General features: G+C 38.6%; 1 protein-coding gene across 6 annotated transcripts in view; it reads left to right on the top strand.

Moving 5' to 3' along the window:
- KIF6 (kinesin family member 6) overlaps window positions 1-25980 on the top strand; it is a 518420-nt gene that overhangs the window by 271307 nt on the left and 221133 nt on the right. For all 6 annotated transcript variants that reach the window (XM_059177857.1, XM_059177858.1, XM_059177861.1 and 3 more), the window contains 3 exons: window positions 13717-13822; window positions 19860-19998; window positions 24120-24335. In XM_059177857.1, the coding sequence (XP_059033840.1) occupies window positions 13717-13822; window positions 19860-19998; window positions 24120-24335 (461 nt within the window). The remainder of the gene's footprint in view (window positions 1-13716; window positions 13823-19859; window positions 19999-24119; window positions 24336-25980) is intronic.

Raw genomic sequence — 25980 nt, 5'->3', positions numbered from 1 at the left:
CACATTTCAGAAAGAGGAGCATCAAAAGGAGCAAAGCTGTAGTCTGGTCTCCTTATTTTATAGATTCATAAACAGATCCAGAGAAATGATATAACTTTAAAAAGATAACTACCAAGTCAGATATTTCCTGAGAAAATCAGCCTGCACAAATCCTGGCTCCCCGAAGGCTCTAAACAGTTTTATCAGTCTCTGAATTTTTAGTGTTTAAAATCACTTGGGGGCGCCTGGGTGGCTCAGTTAGTTAAGCATCTCCCTTCCACTCAGGTCCTGGGATTGAGCCCCACATCAGGCTCCTAGCTCAGCGGCGGAGTCTGCTTCTCCCACTGCCTCCTGCTTCCCCTGCTTGTGCTGTCTCTTTCTGTCAAATAAATAAATAAAATCTTTAAAAATAATAATAAAATCAATTGAAAGTGTAGGGTATCAATATTATTATTTAGTGTGGAGACATTTAGACACTGCAGACAGTGTTTGTGGTGTGTTTTATTTTCTGAGGGAAGAATGGTGGCATTGGGCCTTGCCTGTCTTTATGACCAGTGAGTAGGTTAGGAACCCAACAGCAGTCGCCAGTGCCTGCCTACCTGCCAGATCCAGGCACCCCAGCCATGTGCCTCCATAGGCCAGCATAGCACTGGATTCCCTACAGGCTTTCCAGCTTCCAGCCTAGGATGGCCACATCTAACAAATAAAAATGCAAGACATCCACTTAAATTTGAATCTCAAATAAACAACATTTTTTTTTTTTGTAGAAGTGTGTCCAATGTGACCTTTGTAACCTGATTTCAGTTTCTTGTATGATCAGAGTTTTTACTTTTATTTAATTCCCATGGAGAGTTTTGTCTTAAAAACAACTAATTGACATTCGTGTTTTTCCTTTTTTTCTTTTTTAAGCACCATTAAACACAGCCTTAAAGATTTTTAAAGATCAAGATACAGGGGAAGTTAAGGTGAAGAGAATAGACTTGAATGTGTCTTTCATCTTTATATACCCAATAGCTGCTTCATGGTAGACGGCCAGTAAATGGTGTCTGAATAAACCTAAGAATGAAGGAGTTAGCCCATTCTGGTTTTTATACCCTGTCATCTGAAAGTCTCCCTTTATGCAGTGATAAATTTAAGCCCCAAATGTAGTTCTTTTCTAAAATAGCTCATTGGGTAGAGAATGAGAAACATCTCATATCATGGTTAGTGTTTGCCAGTGGGTTAATTCACACCTCCTGAAGAGAAGTAGCCCAAGTAATCAGGCATTGTTTACATTAATTAATTAACTATTTAATTGGCAGATTATCTGCTAATGTGGTCCTGAGTTCACATCTCTTGGATCCTAAACATTCTTACCCTAGCTTCTAAAATGGCTGAATATAAAGCAATAACCTACACTTGTGGATTACATATCCCAGAGGTCATTAATGGCTAATGCTCCCTCTCTTATTTTGTAAGAAATCAGATCCCTGAAATCATTCATGAGATATATAATTCACTACAGATGAGGTTTCTCCACTTTTGTACAAAGTGTTTCTGGTCTTGACACTACATTTTGAAGGTATTAAAATGAAAACTAAAAGCATGGTCTACAGCTTGTGTTAATTATCCTTGGGTAGTTTGTGAAAGCGTTGAGTTCTTAAGACATAGTTATCTAATATGATTAAAAAGGCCTGTCTCCGTGTTAGGTCTATTTCTGTACTTTAATGATTATTTGATTGTCCTGAAGTTTAAGTGCTTTGGGCTCTAATAGGCCAGATGAATGGATATTGAAAGCAGATAATGAAAAGGGGACGGGGCGTGAGCGGCAATGCTATTTGTTGGACCACAGCTGACACATTGCATTCCTTTGGCCTGGACAGCTCTTGCCTCAGAAGTCCAAGTACTTGATTCTAAATTAGAGAATCTTGAGTAGGAAAGCATGAACATACTGTTTCATTCTTCTAGTTATTCAGTGCTTTCTCACTGTTAATGCTTTTTGCTAGTTGGGTTTTGTGAGCTCCAGGGAATTCTTTTAAAAGAAGAAATGAGATCCATCACCACAGCCAGGAATATTTGTATTTCTCTCTTGCTTTCCCCAATAACCTTTTCATGGGAAAAGTTTGCCTACACATGGCACTAGACATTTTTAAAGACTTCCTGAAACAAATGTTTGTTCTAATTACAGTTTTATATAATTTATGCCACTTAAAGAAAACCTACAGTGTCAAAGTGTGCACTTATGGAAATAATAAATTATAGCAATGTCTAACACCTGGTTCCTGATAGCTTGCTCAAAGGATGCATGAACAAATGCAGAAATAGCCACCAACCAGTATAATCAGGGCCATAAAATAAGTAATTAGATCATATTAACAAATCAAGCCCATCTGGAAGCAGCAGAGGAATGACTTTGGGTTTTAACCAAAGGATCTAATTCATTTCAAGCACATAATAGCAAATAAAGTGTATCTCTTTCCTATAGTATCATCTTCAGGGAAAGCAATGCGAAATGCTATAAATTCATGTTTAGAGTTTCATCTGCTTTTTTTTTTTCCAATTCTGCTTTGAGAATGGAGGGGTTTTATAATTTCTTATTTTGCCAACTATTCACGTTCATTTTGGAAAAGTGCTAATGGACAGGCAAACAAAAAGAAGATAGAAACCACTGGTAATTGTGCCGCTCAGAGATAACAGCTGTTATTATTTGGTTGTAATCCTTCAGTATTTTCAGTGAATACATATAAATGTGTATTTTAATAAAATGAGCTCACGGCAAACCCCTGGGGTTCCCTCCCTCCATAGGAGCTTTGTACTATCACTTTGCTATCCCTCACTCAATAAACCTTGCTTTGCTGCCCACGCCCTCCCCCCAAAATGAGCTCACACTTTATTTACTGTTTTTTTAACCTGTGTTTTAATTTGATTGTGACATATTCTCATATCAATATGTATGTATATCTTTGGTCTAGGATCCACGTATAGATTTGCCAGGATTTGGGGATCCTGCACCCCCCAAAAACGATACGAAATTTTGTGGGGGCTATGTGTATATATATTTCTAGAAAAAAAGATGCATTCAGATGTTTATTGATTTACTTTAACTTTTAGTGATAAAGTTAGGGAGAGATTACAGTCGTGCCTCTTCTCACTCAGGAGTACAGTAAGCCTCCCAGTGTGTGCTTGTCCTCTTTGTTCCCTTTCTAAATTTTTACTTTTTTCTGTATAGGTCCTCCGTCACTGTTTTAATAACTTAATGGTCATCTTTTTAAGAAAAACATTGAATTTATTAAGGTTTAGATATTTCTTATGATTTTTATTATATCTCAAGGTCTCTTTTGTTACCTTGTAAACTCATCTTCAGTTTAATATAGAACTAATATAGAATATATAGTGATAATGTAAGGTTCAATTTACACAAATTTACTCTAGATTTACATTGCATGAACATACGTTTTATACCTATTTCATACACATTTCATAAATAGCTATGTGCCATTTTCCATATGATAGAATAAAACAAATTATTTGTTATCAAATAATTGGTAACATACCCACAAGGATTTCCTTGTATTTTTACATACCAGAATCTTGTAAAATCTGTCTTTTAAAAATTTTTACAACATGGGGCGCCCAGGTGGCTCAGTTGGCTAAGCGGCTGCCTTCGGCTCGGGTCATGATTCCAGGATCCTGGGATCGAGCCCCGCATCAGGCTCCCTGATCAGCAGAGAGCTTCTCTCTCTCCCCCTCTCCCTGCCGCTCTACTTACTTGTGCTCTCTCTCTAGCTCTCTGTCAAATAAACAAATAAAATATAAAAATTTTTACAACTTTTCTAATTAAAAATATATATATGTTCCGCATTTTTGTATATAAACCAAGGCCGTCGTTCAAAATTTTCACTAAAGGAACCAGATGAGAAATGTTTATGTCTAAAGTTTCATGTTATCTACAAATATAGTTTCTTACAAGACAGAATTATAGAAAAGGAGTTCAGAGACTTGGAGCAAGGGGTGGATAAAACTCTCACTACGCCTTTAAATTAATGAACGGTCTGGAGAGACCTGTGGACAGGTCCACATTTCTGTGGACAGAAATGAACCATGGAGCCATATAGTGATGGTAAAGTCCAACCCATTTCCACAGGCCCTATTCCTCCAGATTTCCCAGTAAACTTTTGTTCCATGGGTAGGCTCCTGTTTTATCCCTCGGAGATATGTCTTTCTCTGTCTCTTCTCCCTTTCTATTCTCCTCATCCTCTTCCTGCCCCACCTTCCTATACCTATTTCCTGCCTCACTTCCTGCCTCTCTGTCCCTTCTCTCTTCTCTTGCCTCAGTCCCCACACTTGATCTTCTCACAGTCCCCAGTGTTCTGCTCAGAGGGGCTCTCTCTGTAGCTTCTGCACATTTTATTTTAATTTTTTTTTAAGATTTTATTTATTTATTTGACAGACAGAGATCACAAGCAGGCAGAGAGGCAGGCAGAGAGAGAGAGGGAAGCAGGCTCCCTGCTGAGCAGAGAGTCGGATGCAAGGCTCCATCCCAGGACCTGAGATCATGACCTGAGCAGAAAGCAAAGGCTTTAACCCACTGAGCCACCCAGGCACCCCGCTTCTGCACGTTTTAATCCAATTTGCCTTTTCCCCCTTGCCTTTGGTGTCTGTCTCTCTACTCCCAGTTTCACTTCTCTCAGCTCCCCGAGCCTCTGACACAATGACAGGAAATCTTTTCTAGCTTGTTTCTGTTCACTGTCATCGCTGCCTTCCAGAAAGTGACTTGTCTTATGTTTTCCTGACTCCAGCTACTCTGCTGCTCACTAACTAGCCTCTCTTCCCCAATCCTACCAGACCACCATTTTCTTTCCTGTAAGTCAATTTCTTATTTATTATGCATTTATGTAGATGAGTACCCATGTTTACATGAAAACAAATAAGATAGTGTTTGCCTATAGCCAACAAAGGGTTCAAAAGATACAACAGAATTTAAAGAGATAGTTATTAAGATCTGTGGATTGATTGATTTATGTTATTTTCATTTCTTATTTACATTTGTTCTAAACCACTGAATCTTTCTACATCTTGAAGTTAAGATATTTTGATCATATCAAGAACTATATGCCATTAAATTGGGTATGTGAATATCGGGATTGACAAAATCATAATCATTTTCTGTAACTTTTCAAAACCTTCATCATTGCATTACAAAAGTACTTTTAAAATATGTCTTTTGAGGATCACCTGGGTGGCTCAGTCAATTAATTGTTGGATTCTTGATCTCAGCTCAGGTCTTATTCTCAGGGTCATGAGTTCAAGTCCTGCGCTGGGCATGGAACCTATTTAAAACAAAACAAAACTGTTAAAATATGTCTTTTGAAGAAAAAAAATACTGAACTGCTAGAAAGGAAAAAAAAAAACCAAAAGCAGCAACAACAAAAAGTCAAAAAGGCTTTAGTATCTTCAAAGTTGTCTTAGTTTATTTAAAAATTATTTCAAAGTAGTTTTTGAAAATTCCATAAACTGAAGTGCATGACCACAAATGCATTTTCCTATAAATAGGCTATACCTTCACCATTAAAGAGGCAAACCAGTCTGGTTTTTGATATGGGTTTTTCACAGTTGTCATTTCAAAACACAGAAAGAATCAAGCAGTTGTGCGACTCTGCATTTGAGGTGGCAGATAACTGTGCTTTTATGGAGGTAAAGGAAATATTCCTTACTAAGACAAATCTTGAAGATAAACTTTGCATAGGAATTTCCTCTGCAACACAGAAACCATGACTTTTCTGGCCCCCTACTGTTATTAAAAAGAGCTCCTTCCAACAAAGTGGCTGACATTGAACTCAATTCCTTGTGCATGAAAGTCCATGTCTCTCACTTACTGATTAGAGCTGGGGGAGTGTATAACGTTTCTAATACTTGTCACAGGCCGGGGAATTCTAAAAGAAAAAAATCTTGAAGCAACCACCTTTAAGCCAATTGGGAATGCTGCTTTCAGCAGAATCTAACAAAAAACAAACATGAAACTAATGACCCTGAAAAATATTTGTATAGTTTCCTTTGGCCCTGGTCCTATTGGCTCACTTTCAGCCTTTAGTTTTTCGTGTCCTGTGGATTATAGTTAATCATAAATTGTGAATTTATTGTTCTTATCTGAACTCTCCTTTTGTAAATTACATGCCATCCCAACACTATGTTTTAGAGGGTGACACCCCATAAAAGAGGCGTGTCATGTTAGGAAGGTCAAAATAAGGCCTTCCTTTGCCCCCCATAATTAGGTCTCAAGAATCCCCACTGTTGTGTCTTGTTAAAAATTCTTGTCTTGGAGATGCCAGACACAAAGTTGACCTTGTTGTTTGCATCTTTACATCTTAAAAAAAATTTTTTTAAAAAGTCTATGGGCAGTTTTGAATAGAAAATAAAAATTCAGTATAACAGAGATTATGGCAAGTGCGAGGCATTTTTCTGAGTTGATTGAGAGGCTTTGTGAAATATGTGGAAAGAGGAGGGGTTTCCGATGCAAAAGACCAGTTTTTAAATCCCTGTGTTTCAGTTTTCTAAGTTTGTAATAATATGCACATTACTTAACTTCTGAGCTTTCCTGTCCTCATCTCTGAAAGAGGGAAAATAATTTATAGGTTTATGGTCCAGCTGAATAACAAAATGCATATGAGGGTGCCTGATGTGTAATGGATGTTCAATAAAAGTAATAATAAAATCATTGGAAAAAGGCAGTTTTAAAGAGAAACAGACTATGAAATTCTCTTTAATTCTTTTTCCACTTAAATAAGAAAAAAAAAAAAGAAAATGTGAAGTAACTAGCACAGTGGCCACGACATAGTTGGCCATCAAGGGATGTTAGTTACTCTTTTATTCAAAATTTCAAGTTATATATTTGCTTGGTTTCCAGGGCTGACAAGATATTCTTGACTTGGCATTCAACAGTAGATTGCCTCCTTGTAGTGCTTCTTAAATACTAATGTGCACACAGATGACCCAGGAATGTTGTTGAAGTAGAGATTCAGTGGATCTTGGTAGGGCCTGAGTTCTGGTTCCGTGGGTCCAGGGTGGGACCAGTGACTCTATTTTTCTAAGAGGCTCCAAGGTGATGCCTTGAGGTTGGCTTAGTGCTCACACTTTGAATCTCATGGCATCAATGGGCCAGACAATAAATATGCTGCCTTTGCTTCTTACAATATCTTATTTCATGGAGCTGAGAGAGCTTAGAGATGATATTATTTTGCACATTTTACAGATGAGCAATTTGTGACCACAGAGGTTGATGAATAAGTTAATAGTTGAGATCCTTCATCCTTATAGTTCAGCAACATTTGTTATCTACCATGATCATTTTTTTTAATTGTTTAACTGTTCTCCCATCCTTCTTATTTAGTTGTTTTGTTCCTAGAAGTTAAGAGTAATCAAGTTTCTTCTTCTATCTTTATTACTATTTTCCATCTCCTTTTGAGATCTTTGCTCATGTTTGTATGGAACCATAGTTTGTCAGCCTCTGCGTTGCATAACCCAGTCAAGAGACAGCCCATCCTTGATAGAGCCCTCTGTAGTGGCAAAATGATTGGTAAAAGTCAGGCAGATTTTGATGCTTTTTGGCATAGTTAATAGCAGTTGGGTTTTTATATCAGAACTCCTTTCTAGTTTTTTGGAATAAGCTGCCTACCCCTCCCCTAGAACCAACGAGAAGACAGATAATCTAAGAGCCGTCAGTTCAGGGATGCTAGGCATTTCCATTGTTCTAACCACAAAACAGCCCTGACCCACCAATGGGGATCTATTTTATCTACTTCAGTCTTTTCAGGTCAATATCAGAGAACAAGTTTCCATTGCTGTGGACTCCCTGGCCTCATTTTTGTAAATTCCATGGAATAAATACTCTGCTCTGGGACACTTCTATTATGTTTGTACCCCCTTTATGAAGGCACACCCCTTCCTCTCCCCAGGATACACTCCCCATGGTTAACCAGCCAGGGTCTCCATGAGCCAAGTTAGATATGCTCTTAATAATGCCGCATTCCTCTTTTCTCCCAGCTTTCCCACATCCAGCACCATAGACTTATGGTTTCTAACTCATTTTTAGAAGCTAATGCTGAGGGGAACAGGCTCATAAACTTTTTTTTAAACAAAGATTAATTCAGAATAACGAGAATGTCATAATCACACTCAAGGTATAAATAATGACTTTAATTTAATAAACAGTTAAATGTAACATAATCATAAGAATATTTTAGAAGAGCCAGTTTAGTTTGGATCACTGGTCCTTCTTCACAGGGAGATAATAAATGTTCTTGAGCCAGAAACAACTGGGTATAAGTCTCGGGACTGCCTTCCTTCCTTCCTTCCCTCTTTATTTCTTATCTTCTGTCTTTTGGGTATGTTATAGGGTACTTGCAGAATCCCTGTAAAGGATTCATTGTTTACCTGTTATAATATAGCACAAATATTTTTAATGTTAATACATACACATTTTTACCATTATTTTTTAAAGATTTAGTTGAGAGAGAGAGAGAGCAAGAGGGGAGGGGAGATCCAGAAAGAGAGGGAGAGAAGGAGAATCTCAAGCAGACTCTTGCCTTTGGCAAGATATTCGACTTCTTTATACCTTAGTTCCTTCACCTACAGTAAGAGGATAAAATAGTACTTATCTCATCTAGTTGTGAAGATTAAGGAAACTATGTATTTAAATGGTACAGAATAGTATCTAGCATTTAGTACTTGCTCAAGTTAAATTAACTACTGTTAATGATAATTAACTTGCTCTTTTATTCACATTCTTTAACTTAAACTTCCACCAAAATGTGGCTGCAAACAAAACTTCATTTTTCAGCAAGAAATATTAGGAGCAGAAAGAGAAGACTAACGTAATCTCAATATGGTCAATTCTTATTACATGTTTAAGTATCAAATATTTAATACGGTAGAGTTGCTAGACTAGGCTCCAAGCTATCAGAGACATCTCTCTAGTAGTCAAGGTGGTGGAGATAAACATAGTCACCAGACATCCACCAGTCACCTACCGTCAACCAGGTTTTGTGTTCAGACACAGGTAGATTATCTGTGATCTTTCCTGTCCATATGGACTAGAACTGAATGGCATACATTTATTTTTACTTCTCCCCTAGGATTCTTTGCTCTTTCTTCTTCTGTCCTAGTGAAAGTAGAGAGAAAATAAAGTGTTTTTTGTTTTGTTTTGTTTACTTGGGCTTTTCCTAAAGAACAGACTTTATTGTTCTATTTGACCTCCTTAGAGAGCCTGTTCTGCAAACAGTTCTTCACTATCCAGCAGGGTTCTGGCATTTGGGAGACCCCTCAGTGGGAGCAGTGACTAGGTATGAACTTGGGAACTATTTTTGGGAGATAGGAAAATGTACAGAATTTGGGGTCAATCGTTCACTCTTAACTACTAGAGAAGTACATCAGAAACATTTGAATTAGGCATTTTTCTGTATTTTAATTGTTAGATCAAGTCCTTGGTTGATAAGAAAATAAATTCTACAATAAATCAAATGTATGAAGGAAAGACCAGGCATTTTTCTTATCTAAAGAGGCTCATAGTCTCAAGCACTGAGAAAAAAATGCACATCAAAAGGCCTGATTTTCATGCTTAGTTTTGTACCAGATTTAGTTTTGTACTAGAAAGGGTAAGGCAACCTGGTTCTTTCATTTAGACAGGAGTTCCTGGTCCTCCTTGTAATCTTATACTAGTACTGTTCAGGACAAGAATCTTAATGGAATAGCCAAAGCCCAGTGGGGCTAGTGATCTGTGTGTAGTCACTCAGCTAATCAGCAGGCTTGTATGTTATAATGCTTTCTTAAGAACTAGGATTCTACTTCAGCCCTCCCTCATAGGAAATTTCCTAAAATATATGCTTTCTGATCAAACTATACTTTAGACGAAATAATATTCTAAAGAAAAAGCAAGAAGGAAAAATTGATTAACCATAGCTCCTAGAATAGTTTCTGTTGAAAATATTATGGACACTGAAAACCACAAAATGTTTTTACTTCAAAAAATGGGTATATCCTAGTACTAATAGGGATTTTAAGAGTTCCAGAACTTCTGGGAAAAATATTCAGAGAAAATACAAGTAGATAAACATTACTATTTTTTTGAAGCCTCATTAAATGGCAATTGTAGATTCAGTCCTCCTCAGAGGTTACCGAGGAAAGTAGCAACTGTGAATATGTCTCCTCTGTGTTAATCATGAAAGGATCAGTATGCCTATGCTATGGAATATTATATGGCTATTAAAATGGAATACATAAAAATGAAATACACTAGTGCATTAGAAATGAAATAAAATGACTGGAAGATCTGTGATAAATTGTTTAGAAAAATAATGGCAAGAGTACTATTCAGAATGTGATCTCTCAATTTTGTAAAGACAAACACAAAACGTATAAACATAAGGACTTAGGTGCCTGCTTGGGTCAGAGCTAGAGGAATGTATTTCAGTTGTTGGCAGTGGATCTCCCAAGCTATTGCAAGTGAATAGAGGAGATGCGAATGGTGGCATGGCGTAGGGGGGAGGGGAACAGAGAGGTATGTTTACTTTTTAATTTATTCATGTCTGTGTTGTTTGGAATTGTTCTCTTAAACATTTTTATAATATTTCATATGAATATATTTTTATATTATACTATTATAATATTTTATATGAAAAGCCATATAAAACCTTTGTACCAGAAATGAATCTGTGTGCTCTATTCTTCAAAGAAACATGGTATCATGCAGCAAATAGTGCAAATGACAAGTATTCCTCCACCTAAGAAACGCCTTACAAATTACACTATAAATTGTTTCACACTTGTAAATATCAGCTGTACATGTTACAGATTATAAGAAGAGAAAAAAATTAAGTCCAAAGCTGCTATAGATGGAAATCATTACATCTAGTTTGAGAGGGTGATAGTAAAAGCAGAAGGGAAATGTGTACAGGTAAAAAAGATGCTAGAAGTGTGCAAATATTTTCATAATTATGTGAGAAAGATGGGGTGCCTGGGTGACTCAGTTGGTTAAGCGTCTGCCTTCAGCTGAGGTCATGATCCCAGAGTCCTGGGATGGAGCCTGCATTGAGCTTCCTGTTCAGCGGGGTCTGCTTCTCCCTCTCCCTTTGTCTGCCACTCCCCTCCACTCATACTCTGGCTCTCATCTCTCTCTCAAATAAATAATAAAATCTTTAAGAAAGATAGTAATGTGAGAAAGATATGCTGCTGCTCTATTAGGATACTTAGCATCTTAGATACTGATCACCATCCCTATGCCCTCCTCTTCAAGAATTTTGTCTCAACATAGAGGTGAATAATTTCCATGGAAATAAGTCCATTAACTAAGACTTATTAACTAAGAACACATTTGTACTGAGAACATAATGCGTGGACTGCTTTAGATACAGGGTGGGAGAGGGGAGCGCAAAGATGAAGAAGAGCTAAGCATTGCCTCCTGGTGCTTGCAATCTAGTGGGGGACCTAAGGTGGTGCACTAGCTCTGAAGTGCCATGGGGACTGTAGGAGGCACACAAATGGGTAAACTAAACTAGGACTTCAGAATAGAGGGGATGGATGCTTCCTCCAAGGGGAGGTGTTCTGTTTTTTATTTTGTTTTGTTTTAGAATGGAAAAAACATGAACATTATTGTAAGTCAGCATGGAGAGGTGACAATGGGGTAAGAGAAAGGAGGTGATGAATAGGAGGTAACCCAGACAGAAACCTGAAGAGAGAGGCCAGGGGGAGAGAAAAGCCATGAGTAGGAGGAAGGATATTACACAAAGCATGTGAAAGAAAGAAAAGGGTCTGTGTGGTGAGACAGAGATGCTCCAGGAGGTGAAGGAGGAGGAAACTGGAAGAGTCCATTTATAACAGGTTTGACTTTGTCCATTTAGTGGAAGTTACAATATTGCCAGAACAAGAGTCATGGTAGGCTTGGGGGCTATGAAAAGACTTGAAACAGCCACTGTGAAGAATATAAGTCAACCAGGGGATAGTACTTTTGTATTCTTTGGGTTAATACGGAGTAAGGCAATCGCTGGATTATAGGGTAGTTCTATTTTTAACATATTGAGGAACCTCCATCCTCTTTTCCAGAATAGTTGCCTGGTTTACATTCCCATCAGCACTGCATGAGGATTCCACTTTTTCCACATTCTTACCAACTTTTGTGTTGCTAATTTTAACCATTCTGACAGGTGTGCAGTGATATCTCATTGCAGTTTTGATTTGTATTTCCCTGATGATAAGTGATGTTGAACATCTTTTCATGAGTCTATTGGCCATCTGGATGTTGTCTTTGGAAAAAATGTCTACTCATGTCTTCTGTCCATTTTTAAATTGGATAATTCATTTTTTGGGTGTTGAGATTTATAAATTCTTTACATATTTTGGATACTAATTCTTTATCAGAAATGTCATTTGCAAATATCTTCTCCCATTCTGTAGTTTGCCTTTTAGTTTTGTCAATTGTTTCCTTCACTGTACAGAAGCTTTTCATTTTTATATAGTCCCAATAGTTTGTTTTTGCTTTTGTTTCCCTTGCCTCAGGAGACATTCCTGGAAAGAAGTTGTTATGGCCAGTGTCAAAGAGGTTGCTGCCTAGAAGTCTCCCCTAGGATTTTTATGGTCTCAGGTCTCACAATTTGGTCTTTAATTTATTTTTAATTTTGCTGCCAAAGAGGTCGCTGCCTAGAGGTCTCTTCTAGGGTTGTTATGGTCTCAGGTCTCACAATTTGGTCTTTAATTCATTTTGAATTTATTTTTGTGCGTGGTGTAAGAAAGTGATCCAGTTTCATTCTTTTGCACTGTTGCTGTCTACCCTGTTTATAGCAGCACTACCTACAGTACAATGGAAACAGCCCAAGTGTCTATCAATTGATGAATGGATAAAGAATATCTGAAATATATATATAATATCTGAAATATATATAATATATATATGCATATATGCAATGGAATATTTTTCAGCCCAAAAAAGAATGAAATTTTGCCATTCTCAATGACATGGATGGAGCTAGAGTATAATGCTAAGTGAAATAAGTTAGTCAAAGAAAGACAAATATCGTATGATTTCAATCATATGTGGAATTTAAGAAAGAAAACAAATAAGCAAAGGGGAAAAAATAGAGGCAAACCAAGAAACAGACTCTCAACTGTAAGAGAACAAACTGATGGTTACCAGAAGAGAAGTGGGTGGGGGATGGGTGAAACCGGTGATGGGGATTAAGGAGGGCACTTGTGATGAGCACTGGGGGATGTATGGAAGTGTTGAATCACTGTATTGTCTGCCTGAAACTAATAATACAGAATATGTTAACTAACTGGAATATCAACCAGGGAGCATTAGCAGGGTTGTGGAACATCACTGAGGTCCCACCTGAGGTGGAGTGGCATGAATCTTTAATGAAACTAATAAAAAGAAACATTTTGCATTACTTTCTTTGGCATTGTGGCAGCTGGGCATAGAGGCATGGAAATTTAGCTTCACCAGAATGCGTATTTTGTAGAAATCAAGGGATTCTTCAGTTGAAAGCTGGGTATGAAAATTTTTCAGAAAGTAGTCAAATAATTGCATCATTTCAGATTTCACTTTGTCAATATGTTTCATTCCCCTTAATTTTTAGTTAAATCAGTTAACTGTATTTCTATTAAAAAGTAGGAAAATATCCAGTACTTTGAATGTTAACTAACCAAGTAATGCCATTAGAATTTCTAAAGTTTCTAGCTCATAGTTGCTTCTCATACCTTATGTATTTTTAGGCTGGAAAAACTAATAACATCCTTTTTGGAAGACCAGGATCCAGAGAGCAGACTCGATGTTGGCACTGATATGCGTAAAATTCATCACTGTTTCCATCATTTAAAGGTAAAGTTCAGCATTTCCTCTAGTAGAAGCCATTGTGTGCCATGTTGAAACTGCAATAAAGTTTGCATAGTTGACCAACTCTTTTTTTTTTAATATAATTTTTTATTTTTTATAAACATATATTTTTATCCCCAGGGGTACAGGTCTGTGAATCACCAGGTTTACACACTTCACAGCACTCACCAAAGCACATACCATCCCCAATGTCCATAATACCACCCCCTTCTCCCAAACCCCCTCCCCCCAGCAACCCTCAGTTTGTTTTGTGAGATTAAGAGTCACTTATGGTTTTTCTCCCTCCCAATCCCATCTTCTATCATTTATTCTTCTCGTACCCACTTAAGCCCTCATGTTGCAACACCACTTCCTCATATCAGGGAGATCATATGATAGTTGTCTTTCTCCACCTGACTTATTTCGCTAAGCATGATACGCTCTAGTTCCATCCATGTTGTCGCAAATGGCAAGATTTCATTTCTTTTGATGGCTGCATACTATTCCATTGTGTATATATACCACATCTTCTTGATCCATTCATCTGTTGATGGACATCTAGGTTCTTTCCAAAGTTTGGCTATTGTGGACATTGCTGCTATAAACATTCGAGTACACGTGCCCCTTTGGATCACTACGTTTGTATCTTTAGGATAAATACCCAATAGTGCAATTGCTGGGTCATAGGGCAGTTCTATTTTCAACATTTTGAGGAACCTCCATGCTGTTTTCCAGAGAGGTTGCACCAGCTTGCATTCCCATCAACAGTGTAGGAGGGTTCCCCTTTCTCTGCATCCTCGCCAGCATCTGTCATTTCCTGACTTGTTGATTTTAGCCATTCTGACTGGTGTGAGGTGATATCGCATTGTGGTTTTGATTTGTATTTCCCTGATGCCGAGTGATATGGAGCACTTTTTCATGTGTCTGTTGGCCATCTGGATGTCTTCTTTGCAGAAATGTCTGTTCATGTCCTCTGCCCATTTCTTGATTGGATTATTTGTTCTTTGGATGTTGAGTTTGCTAAGTTCTTTATAGATTCTGGACACTAGTCCTTTATCTGATATGTCGTTTGCAAATATCTTCTCCCATTCTGTCAGTTGTCTTTTGATTTTGTTAACTGTTTCCTTTGCTGTGCAAAAGCTTTTGATCTTGATGAAATCCCAATAGTTCATTTTTGCCCTTGCTTCCCTTGCCTTTTGCAATGTTCCTAGGAAGATGTTGCTGTGGCTGAGGTCGAAGAGGTTGCTGCCTGTGTTCTCCTCAAGGATTTTGATGGATTCCTTTCGCACATTGAGGTCCTTCATCCATTTTGAGTCTATTTTTGTGTGTGGTGTAAGGAAATGGTCCAATTTCATTTTTCTGCATGTGGCTGTCCAATTTTCCCAGCACCATTTATTGAAGAGGCTGTCTTTTTTCCATTGGACATTCTTTCCTGCTTTGTCGAAGATTAGTTGACCATAGAGTTGAGAGTCTATTTCTGGGCTCTCTATTCTGATCCATTGATCTATGGGTCTGTTTTTGTGCCAGTACCATGCTGTCTTGATGATGACAGCTTTGTAATAGAGCTTGAAGTCCGGGATTGTGATGCCACCAACGTTGGCTTTCTTTTTCAATATCCCTTTGGCTATTCGAGGTCTTTTCTGGTTCCATATAAATTTTAGAATTATTTGTTCCATTTCTTTGAAAAAGATGGATGGTACTTTGATAGGAATTGCATTAAATGTGTAGATTGCTTTAGGTAGCATAGACATTTTCACAAGATTTATTCTTCCAATCCAGGAGCATGGAACATTTTTCCATTTCTTTGTGTCTTCCTCAATTTCTTTCATGAGTACTTTATAGTTTTCTGAGTATAGATTCTGTGTCTCTTTGGTTAGGTTTATTCCTAGGTATCTTATGGTTTTGGGTGCAATTGTAAATGGGATTGACTCCTTAATTTCCCTTTCTTCTATCTTGCTGTTGGTGTAGAGAAATGCAACTGATTTCTGTGCATTGATTTTATATCCTGACACTTTACTGAATTCCTGTATAAGTTCTAGCAGTTTTGGAGTGGAGTCTTTTGGGTTTTCCACATATAGTATCATATCATCTGCGAAGAGTGATAATTTCACTTCTTCTTTGCCGATTTGAATGCCTTTAATTTCCTTTTGTTGTCTGATTGCTGAGGCTAGGACCTCTAGTACTATGTTGAATAGCAGTGGTGATAATGGACATCCCTGCCGTGTTCCTGACCTTAGCGGAAAAGCTTTCAGTTTTTCTCCATGGAGAATGATATTTGCGGTGGGTTTTTCATAGATGGCTTTGAAGATATTGAGGTATGTGCCCTCTATCCCTACACTTTGAAGAGTTTTGATCAGGAAGGGATGCTGTACTTTGTCAAATGCTTTTTCAGCATCTATTGAGAGTATCATATGGTTCTTGTTCTTACTTTTATTGATGTGTTGTATCACATTGACTGATTTGCGGATGTTGAACCAACCTTGCAGCCCTGGAATAAATCCCACGTGGTCATGGTGAATAATCTTTTTAATGTACTGTTGAATCCTATTGGCTAGTATTTTGTTGAGTATTTTCGCATCTGTGTTCATCAAGGATATTGGTCTATAGCTCTCTTTTTTGGTGGGATCCTTGTCTGGTTTTGGGATCAAGGTGATGCTGGCCTCATAAAATGAGTTTGGAAGTTTTCCTTCCATTTCTATTTTTTGGAACAGTTTTAGGAGAATAGGAATTAGTTCTCCTTTAAATGTTTGGTAGAATTCCCCCGGGAAGCCGTCTGGCCCTGGGCTTTTGTTTGTTTGGAGATTTTTAATGACTATTTCAATCTCCTTACTGGTTATGGGTCTGTTGAGGCTTTCTATTTCTTCCTGGTTCAGTTGTGGTAGTTTATATGTTTCTAGGAATGCATCCATTTCTTCCAGATTGTCAAATTTATTGCCGTAGAGTTGTTCATAGTATGTTCTTATAATAGTTTGTATTTCTTTGGTGTTAGTTGTGATCTCTCCTCTTTCATTCATGATTTTATTTATTTGGGCCCTTTCTCTTTTCTTTTTGATAAGTCGGGCCAGGGGTTTATCAATTTTATTAATTCTTTCAAAGAACCAGCTCCTACTTTCGTTGATTTGTTCTATTGTTTTTTTGGTTTCTATTTCATTTATTTCTGCTCTGATCTTTATGATTTCTCTTCTCCTGCTAGGCTTAGGGTTTCTTTCTTGTTCTTTCTCCAGCTCCTTTAGGTGTAGGGTTAGATTGTGTACCTGAGACCTTTCTTGTTTCTTGAGAAAGGCTTGTACCGCTATATATTTTCCTCTCAGGACTGCCTTTGTTGTGTCCCACAGATTTTGAACCGTTGTATTTTCATTATCATTTGTTTCCATGATTTTTTTTCAATTCTTCTTTAATTTCCCGGTTGACCCATTCATTCTTTAGAAGGATGCTGTTTAGTCTCCATGTATTTTGGTTCTTTTCAAACTTCCTTTTGTGGTTGAGTTCTAGCTTTAGAGCATTGTGGTCTGAAAATATGCAGGGAATGATCCCAATCTTTTGATACCGGTTGAGTCCTGATTTAGGACCGAGGATGTGATCTATTCTGGAGAATGTTCCATGTGCACTAGAGAAGAATGTGTATTCTGTTGCTTTGGGATGAAATGTTCTGAATATATCTGTGATGTCCATCTGGTCCAGTGTGTCGTTTAAGGCCTTTATTTCCTTGCTGATCTTTTGCTTGGATGATCTGTCCATTTCAGTGAAGGGATTGTTAAAGTCCCCTACTATTATTGTATTATTGTTGATGTGTTTCTTTGATTTTGTTATTAATTGGTTTATATAGTTGGCTGCTCCCACGTTGGGGGCATAGATATTTAAAATTGTTAAATCTTCTTGTTGGACAGACCCTTTGAGTATGATATAGTGTCCTTCCTCATCTCTTATTATAGTCTTTGGCTTAAAATCTAATTGATCTGATATAAGGATTGCCACTCCTGCTTTCTTCTGATGTCCATTAGCATGGTAAATTCTTTTCCACCCCCTCACTTTAAATCTGGAGGTGCTTCGGGCTTAAAATGAGTTTCTTGGAGGCAACATATAGATGGGTTTTGTTTTTTTATCCATTCTGATACCCTGTGTCTTTTGACAGGGGCATTTAGCCCATTCACATTCAGGATAACTATTGAGAGATATGAATTTAGTGCCATTGTATTGCCTGTAAGGTGACTATTACTGTATATGGTCTCTGTTCCTTTCTGATCTACCACTTGTAGGCTCTCTCTTTGCTTAGAGGACCCCTCTCAAGATTTCCTGTAGAGCTGGTTTGGTATTTGCAAATTCTTTCAGTTGTTGTTTGTCCTGGAAGCTTTTAATCTCTCCTATTTTCAATGATAGCCTAGCTGGATATAGTATTCTGGGCTGCATGTTTTTCTCATTTAGTGCTCTGAAAATATCATGCCAGCTCTTTCTGACCTGCCAGGTCTCTGTGGATAAGTCAGCTGCCAATCTAATATTTTTACCATTGTATGTTACAGACTTCTTTTCCCGGGCTGCTTTCAGGATTTTCTCTTTGTCACTGAGACTTGTAAATTTTACTATTAGGTGACGGGGTGTGGGCCTATTCTTATTGATTTTGAGGGGCGTTCTCTGAACCTCCTGAATTTTGATGCTCGTTCCCTTTGCCATATTGGGGAAATTCTCCCCAATAATTCTCTCTAGTATACCTTCTGCTCCCCTCTCTCTTTCTTCTTCTTCTGGAATCCCAATTATTCTAATGTTGTTTCATCTTATGGTGTCACTTATCTCTCGAATTCTCCCCTCGTGGTCCAGTAGCTGTTTGTCCCTCTTTTGCTCAGCTTCTTTATTCTCTGTCATTTGGTCTTCTATATCACTAATTCTTTCTTCTGCCTCATTTATCCTAGCAGTGAGAGCCTCCATTTTTGATTGCACCTCATTAATAGCTTTATTGATTTCACCTTGGTTAGATTTTAGTTCTTTTATTTCTCCAGAAAGGGCTTTTATATCTCTCGAGAGGGTTTCTCTAATATCTTCCATGCCTTTTTCGAGCCCGGCTAGAACCTTGAGAATTGTCATTCTGAACTCTAGATCTGACATATTACCAATGTCTGTATTGATTATGTCCCTAGCCTTCGGTACTGCCTCTTGTTCTTTTTTTTGTGTTGAATTTTTCCGTCTTGTCATTTTGTCCTGAGAAGAGTATATGAAGGGGCAAGTAAAATACTAAAAGGGTGGCAACACATAGTTGACCAACTCTTAAAAGGTCAGGACCCAACTTCACATGTGCAGAACAGTATGATCTTCCAAAAAGGCTGGGATTATTCTGGAATTTTTTCAGGGGTTTTATCTTACCTGCCAGTGAATAAGCTCAGACCATAGACTTGTTATTCTTTTGCCAGAAACCTCTAACTTGTACACAGAATAATTCCATGTTCAAAAACCATTTATTTTGCACATATATCAAGAAAATTGTGTCCTGTGTCTTTCCTAGCAGTTTAGATTTATCCATATAAACCCTCAGTTTTTCTCTGCCTTACATTTTACCTTTCATGATGACACAGTAGGAATATCATTATCTTTTATTTCTACCTCACTTGTAATTTGGCATTCTTCACTATGATAATAAACATTCATTGTGAGTTTGCTATGGGCCAGGCCTTTGGGAAAGCAAAATTGAGTAAGTTAAGTCATGAAGAAGGCTTATGTGTAGAGAATAATTATAACACATGATAAGTGATATTTTTAAAAGTGTGAATCAAGCGATATGGGGTTAAGGAGTGAGAGAAGTTCAAGAGGAGATCATGTTTGAGCAGGAATTTCTGAGTTTCGGGAAAGAGACAGATAATAGCAGAGAACGGGATAAGGAAGGGGAGAAGAGAGGGGACAGGGAGACAGGGAAGGCAGCTGCACTGTAGAGACAAGGAGGCAAGAAGGGACAGGCATGCCTGATTTGTGCAAAGAATTGTCTAAGGCAAAAAGAGTCCAAGAAACCCAGAGATTTGGAAGAGAAGTATGGGCTCTAAACTCTTATTTCCTCTTACAGAAACTATTGAATGACAAGAAGATTCATGGAAAAAGCACAGTCTCCTCCGAAATCAAAGATCAAGACTGCCAAGAACCATTAAAGGAGGAAGAATACCAAAAGCTCCGAGACATTCTACAGCAGAGAGATAATGAAATCAGTATCCTTTCCAAAGTGATTAGAAACTGACCCTCTCCTGGCCAGAAAGAGGGAGAGGGAACAACTTTGATGCTTTCCGCTAACCACATCACCTAGATCCCCACCCTGCGTCCAGTTCACAATGCTTCTTGTCATTTAGGAGAGGTCCCTCCGACGCACAGAATGTAGCCACCAGTGAAAAATACAGTTACTAAAAAAAGAACATTTTGACTTTGTTTTTAGCTAGATAGTGACTGTTATGGGGAATATTTCAGTTTAATGAAAAGCATGGTCTTTTTTACACCATCTCTTAACAGGAATTGTTTTTTTAATATATTTTTTGGACTACTCCACTGTGCTCTTTCTGTTTTAGTTCTGAGCCAAGAAGTTAGCTGGTTATCTTTAGCTGACTGACCGGACACTGGGCCCACCACAGCCTCACCAGGGCCCAGAATTTGTGGCTGGTGTGTGGGCGGCACTCAAATGGTGGCTGAAAACTGACAAATGGTATTTAGTTTATGGAGAGCAGAGATTGATTTAAATGTAACTTTTTTCATTTAAAGGCCAGTTCTACTGCTTTGGGTTCCACTTAGCAGATGTTCCCAAATTTGGAAAGGAGTATCGATGGGCATTCGAGATAGAATCCTTCTTGACTCTAGGAGGCAGTATAGGGTGCGGGGTGAGCCAGCAGCCCATTGGAGCTGCCTCCAGGTACAGGCAGGGGGGTGGGGAAGGGGGCCTAGACCTCAGGTCCCCCCAGCATTTCTTCAGTCTTGTTTCTCACTTTATCTGTCCAGCTCAGCTTCTTGTAAAAAGATTTGACATTTTCATTGCATTTGCAGACTGTAAACGTGCACAAGAGGCTATTTCGGTCTCTCATCAACAGGTATTTGTGTTCATTTCTAAAAATTACTAAAGGGCCTTTTAGCTGCAGCTAATGTGAAAAAAATGCATAAAATCACCTACATCCAGTAAATAAAGAGGTAAAAACAAACCACACACAAGGTAGGCACACTGCCTGATTAACCTCGGTCTCTAATTTTAGCTGAGTATTAGCAGACCCTGTATGCCTGATCCAAGTGAGTTTTAGCTGCTTTCTTATCCAGCCAGCAACAGTAGGTTCAGCTGCAAATTCTACTCCCACACAAGGCCTTGTCTGTGAGTGCTGCCCACGGGGTCACCCTGCATTCTTTTTCCTCTCTCTTACCCTATCCAGCTCCAGGGATGCTCCCAGCCCAGACCTCAAACCTGGGTCTGGCACCCATCTGAGTTCTGCATCTTTTCCAAACCTTGATCCTATTTTAGGATCTTCTCCCCTAAACACTCCTACCAACTTCTTAATCCCCTGCTGGGCTCATGAATATGTGTGCCGATAGGAGGGATGAGATATGAGATATGTCAGCAAGGAACCAGTCTGGGCTTTTGCATGTATGTTTATTTAAACAAGAGAGTGACAAAGAGACATACATCATCTCCCTTATTGACCACCCGATTCAGGTGCCACTGTTTATGTGAGGCTGGCCTGGATTCTTCACTAACTGGGAATGACCTGAGCAGTGTCTCCTCCTTCTGAGACTCATGTTCAACATGATGGTGTGTAGGAGCCATGGTGAAAAGATCATGGAGCTTCAAATTCACACCTGGATTGATATCCTAGTTCCCCCTGCTTAGCTCCACAGCTATTCCATGGAATGGTTTCCTCCTCTTCTGTAGTAGGACCATAAAGCCTGCCTTGCCAACCTCACAGTGCTGAGCAGAGCTGGTAAGGTAAGGTGCTGGAAAGTGCTTTGAGCACTCTTGAGCATGTGGTGTGATACGATGGGAGATATGAAAGTTTCTCATGCCAGGGTGGAGGATATTTTCACATCTAGTCTGTAGAACCACCAAGGCGAAGACTGACAGGAGGAATGAGAAAGATCTGGTATATGGGAAAAACAGGTGGTAATACTTGAGCTCAGCAAATGACAGTAACGCAACCAAAATGACAGTGAATGACACAGAACACTTCTTGGTAAGGGAGTGAAAATGACATTTTCAGTGACATTATCAGTCTGCGTAAAGTCCAGAAACCCCTTCACCAAACATGTAACAGTGTGTCATGTAACAGTGTGTCATGTAACAGTGTGGAATGGGCTGGGGAGGAAGACAAAGGAAAGGTGGGAAGAAGGAAGGCAGCCGAGCAGATAAATCTGTACTCTGATCTCTATGAAATGTACATTAGAACGCTGCATGTTTCTGGTTAAATTCTGCCAGAGCCGGTTAGAATGAACCTCAGCTCCTTACTCCAGATCACAAGGCCCTACATGACAGTGCCCCTGCCACACCTCTGATTTCATTTATTCTGTCTCTGTCCTGTATGTATCAGGCTTTGGTCACAGTGTCCTTTCTGTGGTGGTTCTAACACCGGCTTTGTTAACGTTGGCACTCTCGACCCTTGGGGCTGTCTAATTCTCTGTTGTGGGTGCTTCCCTGTGCATTATAGGATGTTTGGCAGCCTCTCTGGCCTCTACCCACTAGACTTCAGTAACAACACCTGCCCCCCCACCCCGCCACTGTAGTATGCAACCATAACTGCTTCTGGATGTGGCCAGACATCCTTTGAGAGGTAAAATAGCCCCTGTTGGGAGCCACTGACAAGGCTCTTCTCCTTAGGGTTTTAGCACTGGCCATGAACTCTGTTGACATATTCTTCCTCTGGCCGTTGCCTCTTGATGTTCATCTTAAATGTCACTCTTAGGAAAGTCTTTTGTGAGCACCCAGCAGAGAGTAGCCACTCAGTCATTCTTGACCTTTTAAAAATGAGCTACCCTTTCATCCTCTAACATGAGGTATGTGTACTTGAGATCTGACTTTCCCCAGTAGGACCTCTGCTTTGTGAGAGCAAGAAACTCATATGCCTTTTCACTGTTCCGTCCCTCTGCCTAGAGTCATGCCTGGCATAGAGTATAAGCTCCATGGCCCATAGTCGAATGGGTGAGCACATGGATGCTGCCAGTGTGAACCAGCAGAAGCTTCTGATGCTGTGGATAATCAGTTCCGCATGAGAAGTGGAAGATGTGGGCAGAGCACTGCTCCTCTCTGCCAGGCCAAGGCCCACACACCACCTCTGGTAAGAACACATTTTTTGAGGCAAAGATTGGAAGCCACATCAGCGACTCTGAGAGAAAGAGTGATTATGCTTCTGGAAATCTCCAAGAATTTGGAGTTAAAGCTGAAGAGGAAGATGAAAATCCAGTGACACCCCCCCCCCCATGAGACTTGCCCAAGAACAGGCATCAGAGTTACAGTCTTCTCTCCCCACCACCTCCATATTTCCTCACTCCCCATCTCTGGGCATGCTTGAAGGCCTGCAGTTCAGCTTACTGCGTGAACACTTGTGGAGTTCTGAAATCCTCAAGAGGGATTTTAGTCTGTTTTTCCAGTGATGGCAGAAATCCCTTAGGTTTCTCAGCATCTTGAGCCCGAAAGAACAGCAAAGGAGGGTGGCAGGCAGTGATACCATTGCTCCTCATCAGTGTTCCCAGTATACTGAAATCGCCCACCAAAATGTGCACCGTAAAATGATATGTCTGTACTAACCATTCACTTCTTTCCAAGTCCATTTGGGACCAAGATTTAGAGACTTTCTTAAAAAAGTAACCGTAAGTCCCATTCTTATGTATGCTAAGCCAGCATGTGTTGAATGTGGGGTACTCTGGCCACCAAAGCGGATTTAGCTGCTCTGCCAGCTGGATGGACTCTGGTGTTCTCCCTCTCCACTCCTCCTGCTGCCTCCTGAGCAGCATCATGGATTCAAGTCTTACTTATGCAGATACATCCATAGCTCCATTGCCTGCTCCTATTACGTGTTCATTTTATTTCTTGTAAACCCTTTCATAAGAATTTTAGGTCTTAACAAGTTTAATCTCAAAACATTTTAAAGACCTTCGGGTTTGCTAACTTTTCATATAATGGTGCCATATTGAAAGACCAGTTGCTTCCTAAACTATCTGTAACTATATAAGTTTGAAGTCTTCCTTCAGTGGTCTCTTTACCATATGACAAATAGCAAATATTTTTGGATATAATAATGTCAACTGAAACATTAGTGTTTTAATCATTGCAACTTAGCATGAGTCACTAAATCCTTAAATCAAGTTTCAGATATTCTGGTCAATATGCTAAAGAAGGAAAAAAAGAAAGCTCAAGATGCTCTCCACTTATCCAGCATGGGTAGAAGTGAATGGAGACATTCACAGAGCTCGCCCTTGCCACCTGGGAACTCAGAAGGTGTGAGGACGTTGCCATCCTCAGCAACCACACAGGTCCAGGATGTCAGCACTGTGGGGCACAGATCCAGTTTGCTCCACAGAAAAACAGGTCAGTTATATTTACACATATAGATCTATAAATTATCTGAAGTATGGAAAACATAGGCTTAAATGAGAAAAATAGGCTATCATAAATCATACATCTACAGAAAAGGTAAATAAACATAGAAATGGTTATAATTTATCATTCTATTCTTCACCATTGTAATTCTTATTGTTGGTATTATTACTAGTATTTCTTGCGGTTTTAAAGTTGTACCAGCAACAGCTCCAGCAGTAATAACAAAAATCCCCAAGTAAAACGTATCAAGAAAAAATAAATAAATAAATAAAAATAAAATAAAATAGATAAATGTCTGGCATTCCTCATCCTCCATAATGGAATTCAGCATAGCATTTTTGGTTTTAAATATGAAGAAATGGCAACTTATGTGTTATAATTATTTTTTATAACTATCAAATCTCTTAAATACCAGTTTCCAAAATTGATGACTGAACTGAAAACACAAAGTTTAAATTGTGACAGAGCTCAGAGGCAGAAACAGGTGGGTCCAGGGCAACAGGAGAAAAGTTAAATTTAGAGAAAGGAACAAAACCTTTCCTCTGATAGGGGAGGTAAGGAGTAAGGACAGATGTTGCATTGCCAACGTGATGACACAGTATTTATTTCTAAATCTGAATAAGCTATCTGCAGCAAAATAATTTAAAAATATTATCACAGTCTGCCTTAAAGGATACTAAACAAACAATATTTTATCAGATAGTAGGATTTGACTGAGTTGGACCAACTCAGGGGCACTTTCCCCACTTATAGCTTTTGATCAGTATGTCAGTTCTGCAACTACAGAACCACACTAGAGGCCCTGGTTGCTTTGTGTTATTTTCTCTTTCTGTTAGACCAGCAGATCATGATGTACAGGCATGTGATTGGTACCTTTCTCTTGAAGACATTGAGAAATCTGAAATATGGAAATGTACTAGAACAAAGGGGTGAAAACCTTCCCTTTTTGGCAACATAGGTTGAAATTTTCTGTATAAATGTTTGTTGGGATAGATGATCTGATATGCATGGTTTTCTACAGGATTTAGCTGGGGAATAATTAAAGGATGGTATTCATTAAGAAGGACACTTTTTAATTAATAAAGACAAGGTCGAGAAGCCTGGAAATATACTTCATGATATTATATCCCTTTATCTCTTAATTCTGAATCTCCTTGCTTTGAATATTTAGTTAGCAATACAGTAGAATAAATTCAAAGTCAAAGGAAACCAAAAATCCTATTTTTACCATGATCGTGGCAGTAGACAAGGAAAGCAATTGTTTCTCTCTGTGACTGTTTACCATACAGCATTCCTGTACTCTGTTATGGGTAACAGCTGGTTCTAAAAAATAAAAGAGACCCTCTGGATTCGTGAATTCATTTGTTCATCCATCAATTTATATATTCCTTTATTCTTCAACATATATTTATTGAGCACACATTTTGTTCTAGGTACCATGCTAATTATTACTATTATGGCTACAGCTTACATAGCTGTATATATGTATGTATGTATATGTGTATACATCCAATCAGATGACTTTGAATATATTCAAAGTTGTTATTTATATATATGAATAAATATATATTCAAAGTTGTCATTTATTCAAAGTTGTCTGATTGAATTAATTCATTTAATCCTTATTCTATAG

Source organism: Mustela lutreola, chromosome 6 (genome assembly GCF_030435805.1).
Source record: "Mustela lutreola isolate mMusLut2 chromosome 6, mMusLut2.pri, whole genome shotgun sequence".
NCBI lineage: Eukaryota > Metazoa > Chordata > Mammalia > Carnivora > Mustelidae > Mustela > Mustela lutreola.
Note: the sequence above shows the minus strand (reverse complement) of the source record. Positions and strands in the feature narration are given on the sequence as shown.